General features: G+C 36.6%; 4 protein-coding genes across 5 annotated transcripts in view; 1 reads left to right on the top strand and 3 right to left on the bottom strand.

The window, feature by feature from the left end:
- Positions 1-973: 973 nt before the first annotated feature.
- On the bottom strand, positions 974-6476 carry LOC111449650 (ATPase ASNA1 homolog 2). 2 transcript variants are annotated; one of them, XM_023089639.1, is made up of 12 exons: positions 6223-6476; positions 5224-5435; positions 5081-5143; positions 4796-4906; positions 4337-4411; positions 4178-4246; positions 4040-4105; positions 2816-2890; positions 2646-2744; positions 2122-2256; positions 1330-1502; positions 974-1265 (listed from the first exon to the last, which is right to left on the bottom strand). In XM_023089639.1, exons 1-11 carry the CDS (start codon positions 6407-6409, stop codon positions 1365-1367), a joined length of 1230 nt encoding a protein of 409 aa, XP_022945407.1. In that variant the 5' UTR covers positions 6410-6476; the 3' UTR covers positions 974-1265; positions 1330-1364. The 2 variants fall into 2 exon arrangements, with proteins under 2 accessions (XP_022945407.1, XP_022945408.1); XM_023089640.1 differs by having other exon boundaries at positions 974-1228.
- The window catches only part of LOC111449648 (dolichyl-diphosphooligosaccharide--protein glycosyltransferase subunit 1B), a 31461-nt gene continuing 19578 nt past the window's right edge, over positions 1165-13047 (top strand). Inside the window, exons 1-2 of the mRNA XM_023089637.1 lie at positions 1165-1170; positions 6814-6823. The gene's annotated coding sequence lies outside the window, so the exon portion shown is untranslated. The remainder of the gene's footprint in view (positions 1171-6813; positions 6824-13047) is intronic.
- On the bottom strand, positions 7449-9306 carry LOC111449649 (lysM domain receptor-like kinase 3). Its single transcript, XM_023089638.1, has one exon. The coding sequence runs from the start codon at positions 8981-8983 to the stop codon at positions 7694-7696; it is 1290 nt and encodes a 429-aa protein (XP_022945406.1). The 5' UTR covers positions 8984-9306; the 3' UTR covers positions 7449-7693.
- LOC111449652 (probable acetyltransferase NATA1-like) lies at positions 11064-12093 on the bottom strand. The gene has a single exon (XM_023089646.1). The coding sequence runs from the start codon at positions 12008-12010 to the stop codon at positions 11303-11305; it is 708 nt and encodes a 235-aa protein (XP_022945414.1). The 5' UTR covers positions 12011-12093; the 3' UTR covers positions 11064-11302.

Here is a 13047-nt window from a genome sequence, read left to right as displayed (position 1 = left end):
AAAAAAAAAAAAAAAATTGGAAATTTGAGTAACAATTTAAATTTTTTCTAAACAATAATCAGAATTATTATAAAGATATTATAAAACAAAATGATGAGAAAACAAGAAAAAATAAAATTAAAAAGTGAAAATAAAATAGTTACCATCGACTCCTAAATGTTAGATGAACACGACTCTCCACAATGGTATGATATTGGGCTTCCTCAAAAGGCCTCGTGGAGAGATTATTTCTTGATTATAAACCATGACCATTCTCTGAATTAGCCGAGGTGGGATTTCATCCGATGCAAAATAATTTATAATATATAGAAAAAGTTAATTGATGGCATCAACGTCACCTTTCATTGGGAATATGGTCACCCATTTCAGCAAAAACCTGATTCAAATGCCCAACACTAAGGTTCAACAATAAGAAAGTGAAATCCAAGTGTTCAGCATTACAACAAATATGCAATTCTCAGTTCTTGGTGGCAAGGGCTTAAAACATTCAGAGATTTCGGATTAACGACTTAAAAATGGTTAAATTACTAATTCAGTTCCCGAACGTACAACTTTATGTCAAACAAGTCCCTGAATTTGCAAAAGTGTCAGACTAATTTCTAAACTTTCAAATTTAGTACATCGTTGACATGTTCTAACATTTTTTTAAAATTCAAGAATCTAATAGACATAAATCGAAAATTTGGTGTCTGATTGAACACAAATTTTCACTTTATGTCTAAGAGACTCGTTAATTTTAGAAAAGTGTTGAATATATCATCGACCTACTAAACACACAATTGAAAGTTAAGAGACTTATTCGACATTTTTACATTCAGGAACCTATTAAAAAAAAAACTATTAGACAAAAACAAAAAAATTGAAAGACCAAACTTGTAATATAACCATAAAAACGGTCTATCAAACCGAGTCTCAGGCACTTAAGCCTGCAAAATCTACCTAAAGATTAGTAGAGAATGGACTCTGTCCCAGATTCTTTTTAAAAATTATTCATCTTATTATACTTCTAAACATTATCCCAAAAAATACATAACATTCATTCTCAGGCAACATCCTGTGCTAACCACGTGATGCACCTTCAGTTTTTTTTTTTTTTTTTTTCGTTTTTTGAACTAAATCTCATGAGTTCTAGATTTGAAAACCTGTGTTTGTTCTATTTCAACTGCAGAGCTACTCAATCTGAACCTGCGGCACTCCTCAGTTGGCTGGCAGATGTATCTCTCGCTCTCTCACACTCGTGTGTTTGGGGTAAGAAGTGTTTTTCTCTGTATATCCAAAAGTTTTTACGAGGATAAAAAAATCCGTAGAAGAGGGAAATAAAAAAGATACCTGCAAATTGCTTTGTGTTTTCTTGGATAACATAATCATTTCCAAATGATGTCGCCAAGAAATTTAAGAGCTGGAACACCTCGAATCTCGACATCAACTAATGGTGCCTCAATCACCATCAAGCTCGAGAGTTCTGGATCATTTCGGATGAGATCCAAAGCACGCAGTTGATCCTGAAACATTTTCAGTTTAACAACACGTTTAAGTTCCTGTACTAATTAATAATTTTAGCTCAATAAAGAAAGATCAACATATGCAAAGCTTCAAGATGTTTTAAAATGAATGATGCAACTTGCATTTGAAATGAGAGATTTCGTGAGATCCCACGTCAGTTGGAGAGGAGAAAGAAGCATTTTTTATAAAGGTGTGGAAACCTCTCCCTAGCATATGCGTTTTAAAAATCTTGAGGGGAAGCCCAAAGAGAATAATATTTCCTGGCGGTGGGCTTAAGCCGTTACAAATGGTATCAAAGCGAGACACCAAGAGATGTATCAGTGAGGAGGCTGAGCCCCAAAAGGGGATGGACATGAGGCGGTGTGCCAGCAAGAACGTTGGGCCCTGAAGGGGGGTGGATTGGAGGGTCCCACATTGGTTGGGGAGGAGAACGAATCATTTTTTTAAGGGTGTGAAAACTTCTCCCTAGCAGATATGTTTTAAAAACCTTGAGAGGAAGCCCAAAAGGGAACGTCCAAAAAAGACAATATCTACTAGTAGTGGACTTAGGTTGTTATGTTACAGATTTACATGATGATCCCTAAGAATGTAAACAAATTGTTGTACATTTCTCATTACCTTTCTTTTCATTGCACAAAACTTGCAATCTGTTGAAGACGGAGGAAGAATCTGATTGACAATGAGCCTCTTGACAGGGACAGATTCCTTTTTTAGAGAGGCATGCAACCTTGATGATTCATTCACAGCCATAACCTTCACAAAATACGAAAAGTGAGCGACTCGCATATACGATGAGCTCAGGTAGAACTAAAAGCTAATACGCTGACTGTTCATTACCCAATTCCCATACTGTTTATTCTGGAATAAGACATTTACTTACTCCACAAATTGTCATCTACCCATAAATGAATATATTCAATTTCATGACATGGATACCACTACCAACAATGACGTAGACCAATTTTTCCAGAGCGATACACTCAGAATCTTGTCTTGTTGAACAAGTGGAATTCAATGGAATAAAATTGTCCTGATTGAAGTATATAGGTTTCATGAAAAAAGAAAAAAAAAGGGTGGATAAGCTCATGCCTATCGTTAGCCAGGAACGCAAGAGATATAACTATAATAAACTTGTTTAGTACCGTGGGGATAGTAACTATGACAAATTCTGTGCTTTCTTTGTCACGAAAAAGCTCGCGAACTTTTACCATTCTCTCTCTCAAACGCTCTAATTTGTCAGCCTGAATGGGACAAACATAATTAATGGAAAATCAAAATGGGGTTAATATTAGCTCCATGATAGTTAGCTTACTGCATCCTGCCGCTTTTCTTCTTGTCCAAATACAGATTTAATGGCTGAGGTTGCTGATGCTATTTTTTGTCTAAGCTGAAACATTAAGTGGGAAGAGAAAATTAAATGTCCAGATAATAGGTAAAAAGAAGACCTAAATTTAAAAATTAAAAAAAAAAAAAAAAAAAAAAGTGTCTATAGATTGTTAAAGTTCCATGTATTGTCCATAAAACATAAGTTATCTGATTTGCGGTGAATTTAGGTCAAAGAGGAATTGCAATAGAAACAGCAACAGAATTTATATAAACAATTGATGCAGAACAAAGCAGGAAAGAGAACGAGAAAAATAGAGAGATTAAAGGGAAAAGGAAAGTAGGAGAACAAGAGAGGCATACTATTGGACTTGAGATAGCTCACTTGTTCATAATCAATCTCAAATAACTATATCATTATTGGATATGGCCCACAACCAAAATACACCGAAACAAATAAATAAAGCAGAAAAAACAACTTGAGAGAAGAGCTTCTTTCAACTGAAAAACCTTAAGCACTATATTTTTCAATTTTTTTTGTTGTCGTAATAAAGCATACATCTGAAAAATATTTACAGGGGCGAAAGCACTAATAGATTTCTTAAAGTTTCTCTACAAGTTAGCAACTACTAACAATTCTCCTAAACAAAAGATTAACAATTTTTCTAAACTTGCTCAAGTTAATAACACTAACCATTATTCTAAAATTTCTCCAAGATAATAACTTTTTTTTGCTAAGTCAAGCTTATTGACTCATAATTAAGATCACACAAAATATACAACAAAAAATGTTCCGAAGATTCAAGAACTACCATGATTCTGAGATAATGGTAATACTTCCAATTCCATCACGAACATTAGCCTCAATGAAAAATTAAGATTGTTTCCATACACATTTGGAGCAAGATCTCATACTGCAGTATGGTTTCCACAAAAGATGCAGATCAAGGGAAAGGTAATCAATCAAATACGACTCCTTCAAAGTTCAAAGCTGAAGCAAAATGCTAAATTAAGCAAACATTCATTGAGGTTGTGAAAAAAGGAAGAACACAAAACTAAAACAGCAATGAGAGCAACAATATCTTTAGTGAGTGATGCGTTGAATTCAGAGATCTAATCAGGAAATCCAGTAGGCATTCAAAGTAGAAACAACAGTCAATTTACAAATAAGATTTTAATCCAGAACTAAGCTGTCGTTATTAATTAATCATACCTTTAATATCTTGCCTATGGAAGCATCTAAGAAGTCTGGCAGGGATAGAAGCCGTAAAGTATGACCCTGATACCCAGAGAACAGAACGTTAAATGAACGGACTAAGCCGTTAATTTGAGAACATGTTGGACAGCTTACCGTTGGTGCTGTGTCAAAAACTATGCGAGTGAACATGTTATACTCAGGAGACTCAAGAAATTGAATGACCTGGAAATAACTAGAATTAAAATCATGAAGAACCCCAAATACACGTCAAGCACAAACAAAAAACAGGTTAACCAATGGTTTAATATATACCTTGGCAATTGCTATAGCTTCATCCAAACCAGGAGGTGGTGTATCCAGTAATTCTCCGAGTTTCAACTCTCCTAACTTTTTCACTCAAAGTTAAGCAACCAGTCAAATAATTACACTACGACAAAGGGTTATGCATTATTATATTCCATCCTACATGAGTTTTAAAAGAATTGAGAGAAAATCGAAGTGACCGAGATCCATTATTTTCAGACCTATATAGAAGTTCAGCCTCTAACCGATATGGCATCTTAAACATTGCATAGTCATCCTCGTACCAATAGTTGAGAACTTTCAAGTGTTTTTCATTTTGGGCAAGCAAGTGCAAGCGTGAAACTTTTTAGTTGTAGTGTTTTAACATCTGAGCACTATCATGTAATGTAATAAATAGTGTGATTAAGGGGTGAGTATACAGCGTATCACTTGACACATCTCTATACTAAAAGCAATTTTCATACATACCTGGTCTACAAGCATTCCAAGGCCCATGCCATCCATGAAATCTTTAACACCAGATCCACCATTTTTTTGAGCTGTACTACGGAATTCCTCCCTAGCCTTTTCGGGGTTTATCTGTTGCCATGATATAAATTTTACTCACTGGGTTCGTAAGAGTAACACCATAATAAGAAGAAAGTAAATTGCTCCTAATATTTACTCCCATATCTATAATTCTACATGGACCATATGTAATAGAGATACCTAAAAGGACTAGAGACATTAATACAGTAAGTACTCCTGTGTTACCTCAAGAGCAAATAACGGAGAGTCAGGACCTTCAACTGGTACGAGCGTACCACCAGTCAAATCCTAAAAGCAACCACTCATCTATCACGTTTTCGAGTTCCACTTGAAGTTCGCAGCACAACTCAAAAAAATAAGTGCCTCACCTGAGCAAACGAATCACTTAACGAATGTGCAGGATCAGTAGAAACAACAAGTGTGGGATGGCCACTGTTTGCAAACTTCACAGCTAGAGCGGCAGCAGAACTTGTCTTTCCAACACCTCCTTTCCCACCCAGAAGGTAATACTTCCGCTCAGTACCAGAGATCATGCTCTCAAACCCAGCAATACCTTCTGCAGGAGTAGCCACTGACCTCACTGCTTGAAAAATACAATTAAGTTATTCATTTCCAAAAATCGCATCGAACTTCTTGGCTGAATTACATAAACAATTCCCTATTTCTCCAGAAAAGAAAATTTTCCTAACACTGATATCTACATGAGAATGTTTACAATCAAATTTCAGCAGTGCGACCGAAAGAGACCGAAAGAGAGGGGAATAACATCAATCTAGCTGGGATTAGAAGAAAGAAAATTAAAAAATTAGCTAAAACCAATCACGATTACCATATGGTGATCCATAAAACTTGACTTTCCACCAATTACTGTGCTAATTTCAGCTCCATAATAAGATCATGAGAACGGATTCATTATGCCATCTCCATCATTTAACTGGAAAAGCCCTCCATTATCAGTCGTGGCAAATTAATTGTCTGACCGAAAATGAGTGGATACGATAGAGAATAAGCTCAGACCGCAAATAGAATGTTATCCTTAGAGGTTCTACTTGTAAACTCTGTTTAATTTCCATCTTTGAAATTGCGACAATAGTAACACGTAGAAAGAAAAAGAAACCTGCATTCAACACCGTTCTCCTCCCTCCCACTTCAATAATTTCACAGAGGAAATAATATCCGGCAATCACCAACGATTGTTCATGTATATTTGTTCAACACATTTGGTCACCCAATAGTCTTGAGAATTAATGCGCAAGTAGTTACGAAATTTCCAATCGAAATCGAAGCAGGTAACAAACAAATTAGGATGTGGCATCAAACAAGGGAAGAAAAACACGATGAAGAGAATGAAATTGCTGCAAAATCACCTTGGAGAAGTTTTCTGGGCGGTTTTGTTGAAGATGAAAGTGAAATGAAACGGAAACTTTTGGCGACGAAGGGTGGAGCTAAGGGCTTGGGATGATGAGAGAGCAAACCTACCATTGCCATAGAATTTCTTGAAGTTAAACAGCGAATACGAGGAGAAAAAGTAGAAGGAAGACACAAGCTCCCCATGGCTATGGCTTCTGCTTCTCTGGCAAATGAGAGAATTTGCTCGGAATAGTTTGGAACTTCAGCTTCAGCTTCAGCCTCGACTCCAACTACTTGATCCGGATCCGCATATCGGGTCGGTCCAACCCGGGAACATTGAACCGCCTTTTATCTTATCCGACCATAGATAGTCGAACCAAATTCTAATTTATTAAGCTAAATAAAAAAAATATCTGTATTTTATAAAATAAAACTCTTAATACTCTCAAAAATACTTAATAACAAAAATACTCTTAAATTTTAAAAATATTTATTTCAAATTTAAAAATATCTTTTTCATTAATACCATGTTTTCAAAATACCCATCAAATTTTATAGGTAGTATTAACACATTTAACATTTATTTTTCGAAAATAAATTTCAGTGACAACATGGGGACGAAACTATTTATCGACACCTCATAAATTAGCTCACTTTTTAATGTTAATTTTGAAAGTTCATTAGTATTTTTGAAACGTGGCGATAAACGTGAGATTATTTTCTGATACTTAAGTGTGTGAGCCATCATAGTCCAGCATCAATCCAAGCAAAAATGGAAATGATGTACCCCACGTTGAACCGACCGACCCAACATGACGAGAACATGACTAGCAATTCGATGTAAATTTTTAACGCTATGCACTTAAAATTGGAAGTGTTTATATGACACAGTAACCAAATCAACTCCGACTATTCCAACCCAAAGATTGGATTATATATTTTTTTAGTTGAGTTGATTTATTTGAAAATGGAAAATTCAATAGAATTAACATATTTTAACCCAATTAACCAACAAACCCGAAAAATAGGATTGCAACCCAACCCCACCAACGTATACTCTATTAAGAATATTTTAGATGTACTTGACTTGTAAATATTTAATATTTAAATTTTATAAAATTTTAATTATTAATATAGCATTATTTAAAAATATAATAACAAAAAAGACAATTGGACAACTCTGACAGCCAAAATTTGGGAGCTTGTCTAAAAAAATAAATATAATTTATAAGAGATAAAATAATAATAAACTTTGAAGGAACCCGTTTATTTCTGGGCAGATATATAAAGAATTCATATCATACTAATATTATGCACATAATGTCGCCCAGAAAAAAATTAAAATCTCTACAAAATTATATTAAAAATTAAACTCTGACCCCAAAAAATAGCGGAAATTAAATTTAATTAAGAAGAATTACCAAGAAGAAAAAAAAAATTGATGTACAGTGTGTGCCGACTGTCGTCTCACATTCCCCTGTCATGCTTTCACCGAGGAGCAAATGAAGCCGACATGTCGACAGGCTTCCCAATGCTCTCAGCCCACCGCCTCGATTCCAGAAATAGCTTCGATATCTTCACGGCAACCCGACCGATATCCGGCCGCTTATCCGGGTCCTCCTCCACACATTCCAACCCGATAACCACCATCTTCTCCGCCACCTCCATCGGAAAAGAATCCTTCAATCTCCGATCCACCCATGTCCGAACCCCACCGAACCCACTTTCCACCGCCTTTCTCGCTGTATCAATTACACTCACTCTTACATATCCGCCGTGATTCCCCTCCTCGAACGTGTATTTCAACACCTCGTTGCCGGAGATCAGTTCTAGAATCACTACTCCGAACGCGTAAACGTCGATTTTCTGGCTCATCGTCCCGTTCGCCATCATCTCCGGCGCTATATACCCTCTCGTCCCTTCCAATTTCATCTTCTTACTATTCGACCGCTTTGGTTGCCTGTATGTCGTAATCTCTAATTCGTCTCCTTCTTCCTCCTCCTCTGCCATAGCCAACTCGCCGCAGAGCTCTGCGGCGCCGAAATGGCAAATTTTCGGAGTTAGGGTTTCATCGGTTATTACAATGCTGGAGCTCTTGATGTGATTGTGGATGAATTTCATGTCCAATCCAGAGCAATGGTGGATGTAATCGAGTCCGTGCACCAAATCGGCGGCAATCTGCATCCGAGAAATCCAGGTCGAAAGGACGGTAAAATTAGGGTTCCTCGGATTGCGAAGACATTCTGCGAGACTTGCTCCAGCGATAAATTCGTACACCAAATAAATATAATTCCCCGAAATCGACGCGCCGAGTAGCTTCACCAGATTGTTATGGTGGCTCCGGCAGATAACAGACAACTGATGCTTCAACTCCGGCAACTCAATCGGGCGGAGCAATTTCCGCTGGAAGACGATAACGTCTTTTCCCCTAATTAAGCACCGCCACGAAGTGGCGGACGAAGACGAAGAGAACGGTTTGGAGATGAAACCGTTCGTTGCAGAACGAATCTCAGAAAACTCGTAAATCAGAGGATTATCGGGAAGAGATTCCTTGAAACTAGCAAGAGAAGCGCGACTAGAAGCGGAAGATTTCGACGAATTCTTAGTACTCGATTTCGTATCCGTAGTGGTGACATTGTAACTTGCAAAATCCACAGAACTTGACGGATCCGGATGCGAAGACGACGCAGTAGCGAAGGATTTCGATGTTCGTTGATGGCGAGAAGATCTAGGGCTCTTGGGCTCGATCACGTCCGTGCTTTTCTTAGATTTGCACATCGGAGTGACGAAATACGAAATCGAAGATCAGAAAACATAAGGACAGAAACGGCGTCGTCTTCGCCGTCGCCGTCACCGTCGAGATTGAGCGTCTGAGAATGGGGAAATCCAGGTGGTGGAGTAATCTAGGGTTTTGTCTGCAACAGAAATTGAATACTTTCAGTCATGTCGCTGTCAATCGGAGAAGACAACCCCAAACGACGACGAAGAAGCAGAGTTTAGACACGGTTCTTGAAAATAAATAAAAAATTAAAATAAAATCGTCCGATAATTTTCTACGCCGGCAATTCCACGCTGGTGTGTTAGCCTTTGGTTCCTCCAGGGATTAATTTATAATTAAAAAGAAATTAAGAAGAAAAGGCATTTTCATACATTTATTTTTATGTTGAAAAAAAAAACTCTATTTTCGTGCATTTTAAAATTATTATCTAATTTAAATCGTAGTTTAAAATTGTATAATTTCATGGATATTAGAATTAAAATTCAATATTCATAATATTTCAAAGATTAATTAAAATTAAACATAATTTATTTATTTCTTAGACTAAAAAAAAATAAATAAATATTTAGTATTCTTTTATCAATTAAAAATAATAAAGTCAAAATAGTTGTTTGGTGAGATTAATTGATATGAAAAAAAAATAAAGAAAGAAATAATTAAACATTATATTTTTTTTATGAAAAAATAAATGTGAGACCGGTATTGAATTTAAATATTAAGCAATTGACAAAAAAAGTATATTTTTAAAAAAAATTAAAAGGGTAAAAATAATTATAGAAGATATTTTGTAGAAGTTTATACGCAACGAGGGATACATGATGATGATGTATATTATATATAAGTTATGATGATGTATATTATATGATATAATGATTGAAATATATATACGTGTGTTTATATAGAAAAATACAAGATTAATGTTATAAACCAAACTTCTCCCACTAATCCAACTTTGACGTTGACCATTTGGACTCGGGTGAAAAAGTCTTATTATAATCATTATTAGACGAAAAAACATTTATTTATTGTTTATTTATTTTTTATAAGCTTGATATTCATTTAATTTTGTTTAGTATTTAATATTTGAATTAGTTTTTATTGAGATTTATTTAAAATTAAATTATAATATTTAGAATTATAAAGAAGTTTAAAAATGAAATAAAAAATAAACTGAAATACTGTTTTGCTTGTGGAATATGTTTGGTTAAAAATTATTTCCACATTCTCTTTCAACACAAATTCAAAAGTAGGCCTTATTATTTAGCTTACCCACTAATGATTTAATATCACTAAGATAAATATAAATTAATCATTGAAAAATAAAACAACACTTCTATCCTTTTAACATAAGGTCAAGATTTATACTTTATAAAAAGATGTGATATAATATCGTCCCTTGTCTCATTTATCCGATTCACATAATCTCGTCCCCGAATCGATCAATGTAATACATAATCACGTCCCCGAATCGATCAATGTAATACATAATCACGTCCCCGAATCGATCAATGTAATACATAATCACGTCCCCGAATCGATCAATGTAATACATAATCACGTCCCCGAATCGATCAATGTAATACATAATCACGTCCCCGAATCGATCAATGTAATACATAATCACGTCCCCGAATCGATCAATGTAATACATAATCACGTCCCCGAATCGATCAATGTAATACATAATCACGTCCCCGAATCGATCAATGTAATACATAATCACGTCCCCGAATCCCATTCATGGGCCCATTTATCCGGTCAACGCAATACATAATCCCGTCCCCATGTTGGTTTAGGGGAACCACTAAACTATAAATTTTTAACAATTTATTCCATTGGAGTTGGTAACACCGGCAATAATTCAATTCAGCCTCAATCATGAGTACAAATCCTTACGAGCTAACCAAGAGAATCTTTAAACCATTTGGAAAGAGGAAGAAGAAGCAAATGGGTCCTAACATGTTTAAGAATCAGAGTCACAGTGTCGAGCAATTATCCATAATGGGTTCACAATTCAGTCAAAAAGCACACAGTTCAGAACCTTTATCATTCTTCATTTCTAAGTCAAATTAGAGATTCTAAAACAAACCCACATCAGATTCAGAATTCAGCAGAATAATGTTCATGAAAATGGCAGAAAATGAAGATGAACACTGCAGATCATGATCAAAAACTTCAGAGATTAACATTAACTTAAAAACCATACACTGATAGGACGACACCCTAATGGGAATTGCATAAGCAATTCTCTCCAGATTCTTCAAGTGAAATGAAAAAGCTACAAAACGCGTAAAGAAATAGTGAAAACTCCATTAGTTTCAGTTAGTATTTCCATAAACCTGAAGCGCATCGCCGGTGAGTCGACAGATTCTCCACTCCGGCAAGATTTGCGCACCCATTTCCTCGTAAAATTGGATTGCGTTTGTATTCCAATCAAGCACCACCCACTCCACTCTCCCGTAATCCATTTTCACCGCCTGTTTCGCCACCGCCGACAGCAATATTTTCCCCAAACCCTTCCTCCGGTAGCACTCTCTCACGAAGATATCTTCTATATAGAAACCTGGCTTCGCCAAGAAGGATGAGAAATTGGGGAAAAATAGAACAAATCCAGCAACCGCGATGTTTTCATCTTCCGATTTGAAAATCTCCCGTTCTGGATCTTCCACAGGGAGATCGGAATTGATGATGTGAACGACGGGGGTGTAGTTAGGGTTAGCGTTATGAGGGGAGTTTTCGGGGAAGGGTTTAGGGGAAACTTCGAGGATGAAAATGGTGAACGATCGGAACGGCGGATCGGAGAAGAGATTGGCGGAGAGAGCAGATTCGGTGGCGGAGAAGAGATGGGTTAAGCGTTCGAAGACGGCCATTTGGTGGATGAGTTTGTGAATGTGAGGGACGTCGGAAGGGGTTGCAAGACGGACTCGTGAGAACAGAGGGTGACCGATTGGAGTAGAACCCGCCGGAACTGTGTTGGGCGGCGTTGGCGTTGGGGTCGGAGCCGGCGGAGGAGCAGCGGCGGCCATTATCGGTGAAGCGACTGAAAACCGATCGGACGGAGTGGAGTTGCAGAAAAATCGAAGAAGCAGTTTTTACTTAGCGATGAGGAAATTGCATCTCCGCGTATTTGATTTTAAGCACTTTGAGAAGGGTAAATATGTCTTTCCATCCATAATAATGATCAGGAAATTTCTAGATACTTGCTGAGTCACTCGTTCAGTAAACCTTTTATCCATATTTCTATCAATTAAAATAATATAAATAATTATTTATCCATTTATTTGTGTCTTAATTTTGATTATATATATATAGTAGGGCAGGTCGGGGCCAGGCTAGGGACGAGAATATAAACTCTAATCTCGTATAGCTAACGAGAAAATATAAACTCTATCTCGTATAGCTAACGAGAAATCTCTCTAATCCCTCACTCGTTAGAGAATGTTTCTCTACATGCTTTACGACTAGGGTATGGCTCGAAAATCACTCACTCCCAATTGCTTCTATCACAACCGGCTAGGTGGAGGTGACGTTTCTATGGCTTTTGATCGAGTAACACATAAATAGTGCTTTCGTGCTCCTAACGTGTAATTTATTTAGTTTCAAATTTAAATTTTCCTCCGATATTACCTAGGATTGTAGGTTTAGGCTCGGTATAACCATTTCAATATTTCTTCATTCTCTTATTGCACATGATTTGTGGTACCTTTCATCATTCCTTTTTAGACATCATTCGTAGACTTGTCTTAGCGAATCAACCACAATCGGGCCGATGTCTTTTTCTCCCGACCTAAACTCCTATTTATTTTTTATAAATTCAGGAGCAAAGATTTGGGTAGTGGCAAGTAGACACTTGACCTGGTCAAGACCGAGCTTAGTAGGTCAGACTACTCGTTATCATTGATGGGCTCAACAAAGGTAATCGTCATGCCAAGACATGGCTTCGAAAACAAATTGTCCTACACATCCACCTTGACATTCCAAAATCCCTAGATTTAAAGAAAGAACCAAAGTGATTTATGTCTGTACTCGATCAAGCTCCTATTCAAACAAGTAAGCTTCTAAA

The sequence above is a fragment of the Cucurbita moschata genome, unplaced genomic scaffold (genome assembly GCF_002738365.1).
Source record: "Cucurbita moschata cultivar Rifu unplaced genomic scaffold, Cmos_1.0 Cmo_Scf00011, whole genome shotgun sequence".
Taxonomy (NCBI): Eukaryota; Viridiplantae; Streptophyta; class Magnoliopsida; order Cucurbitales; family Cucurbitaceae; genus Cucurbita; species Cucurbita moschata.
This window is presented reverse-complemented; position numbering and strand designations above follow the sequence as displayed.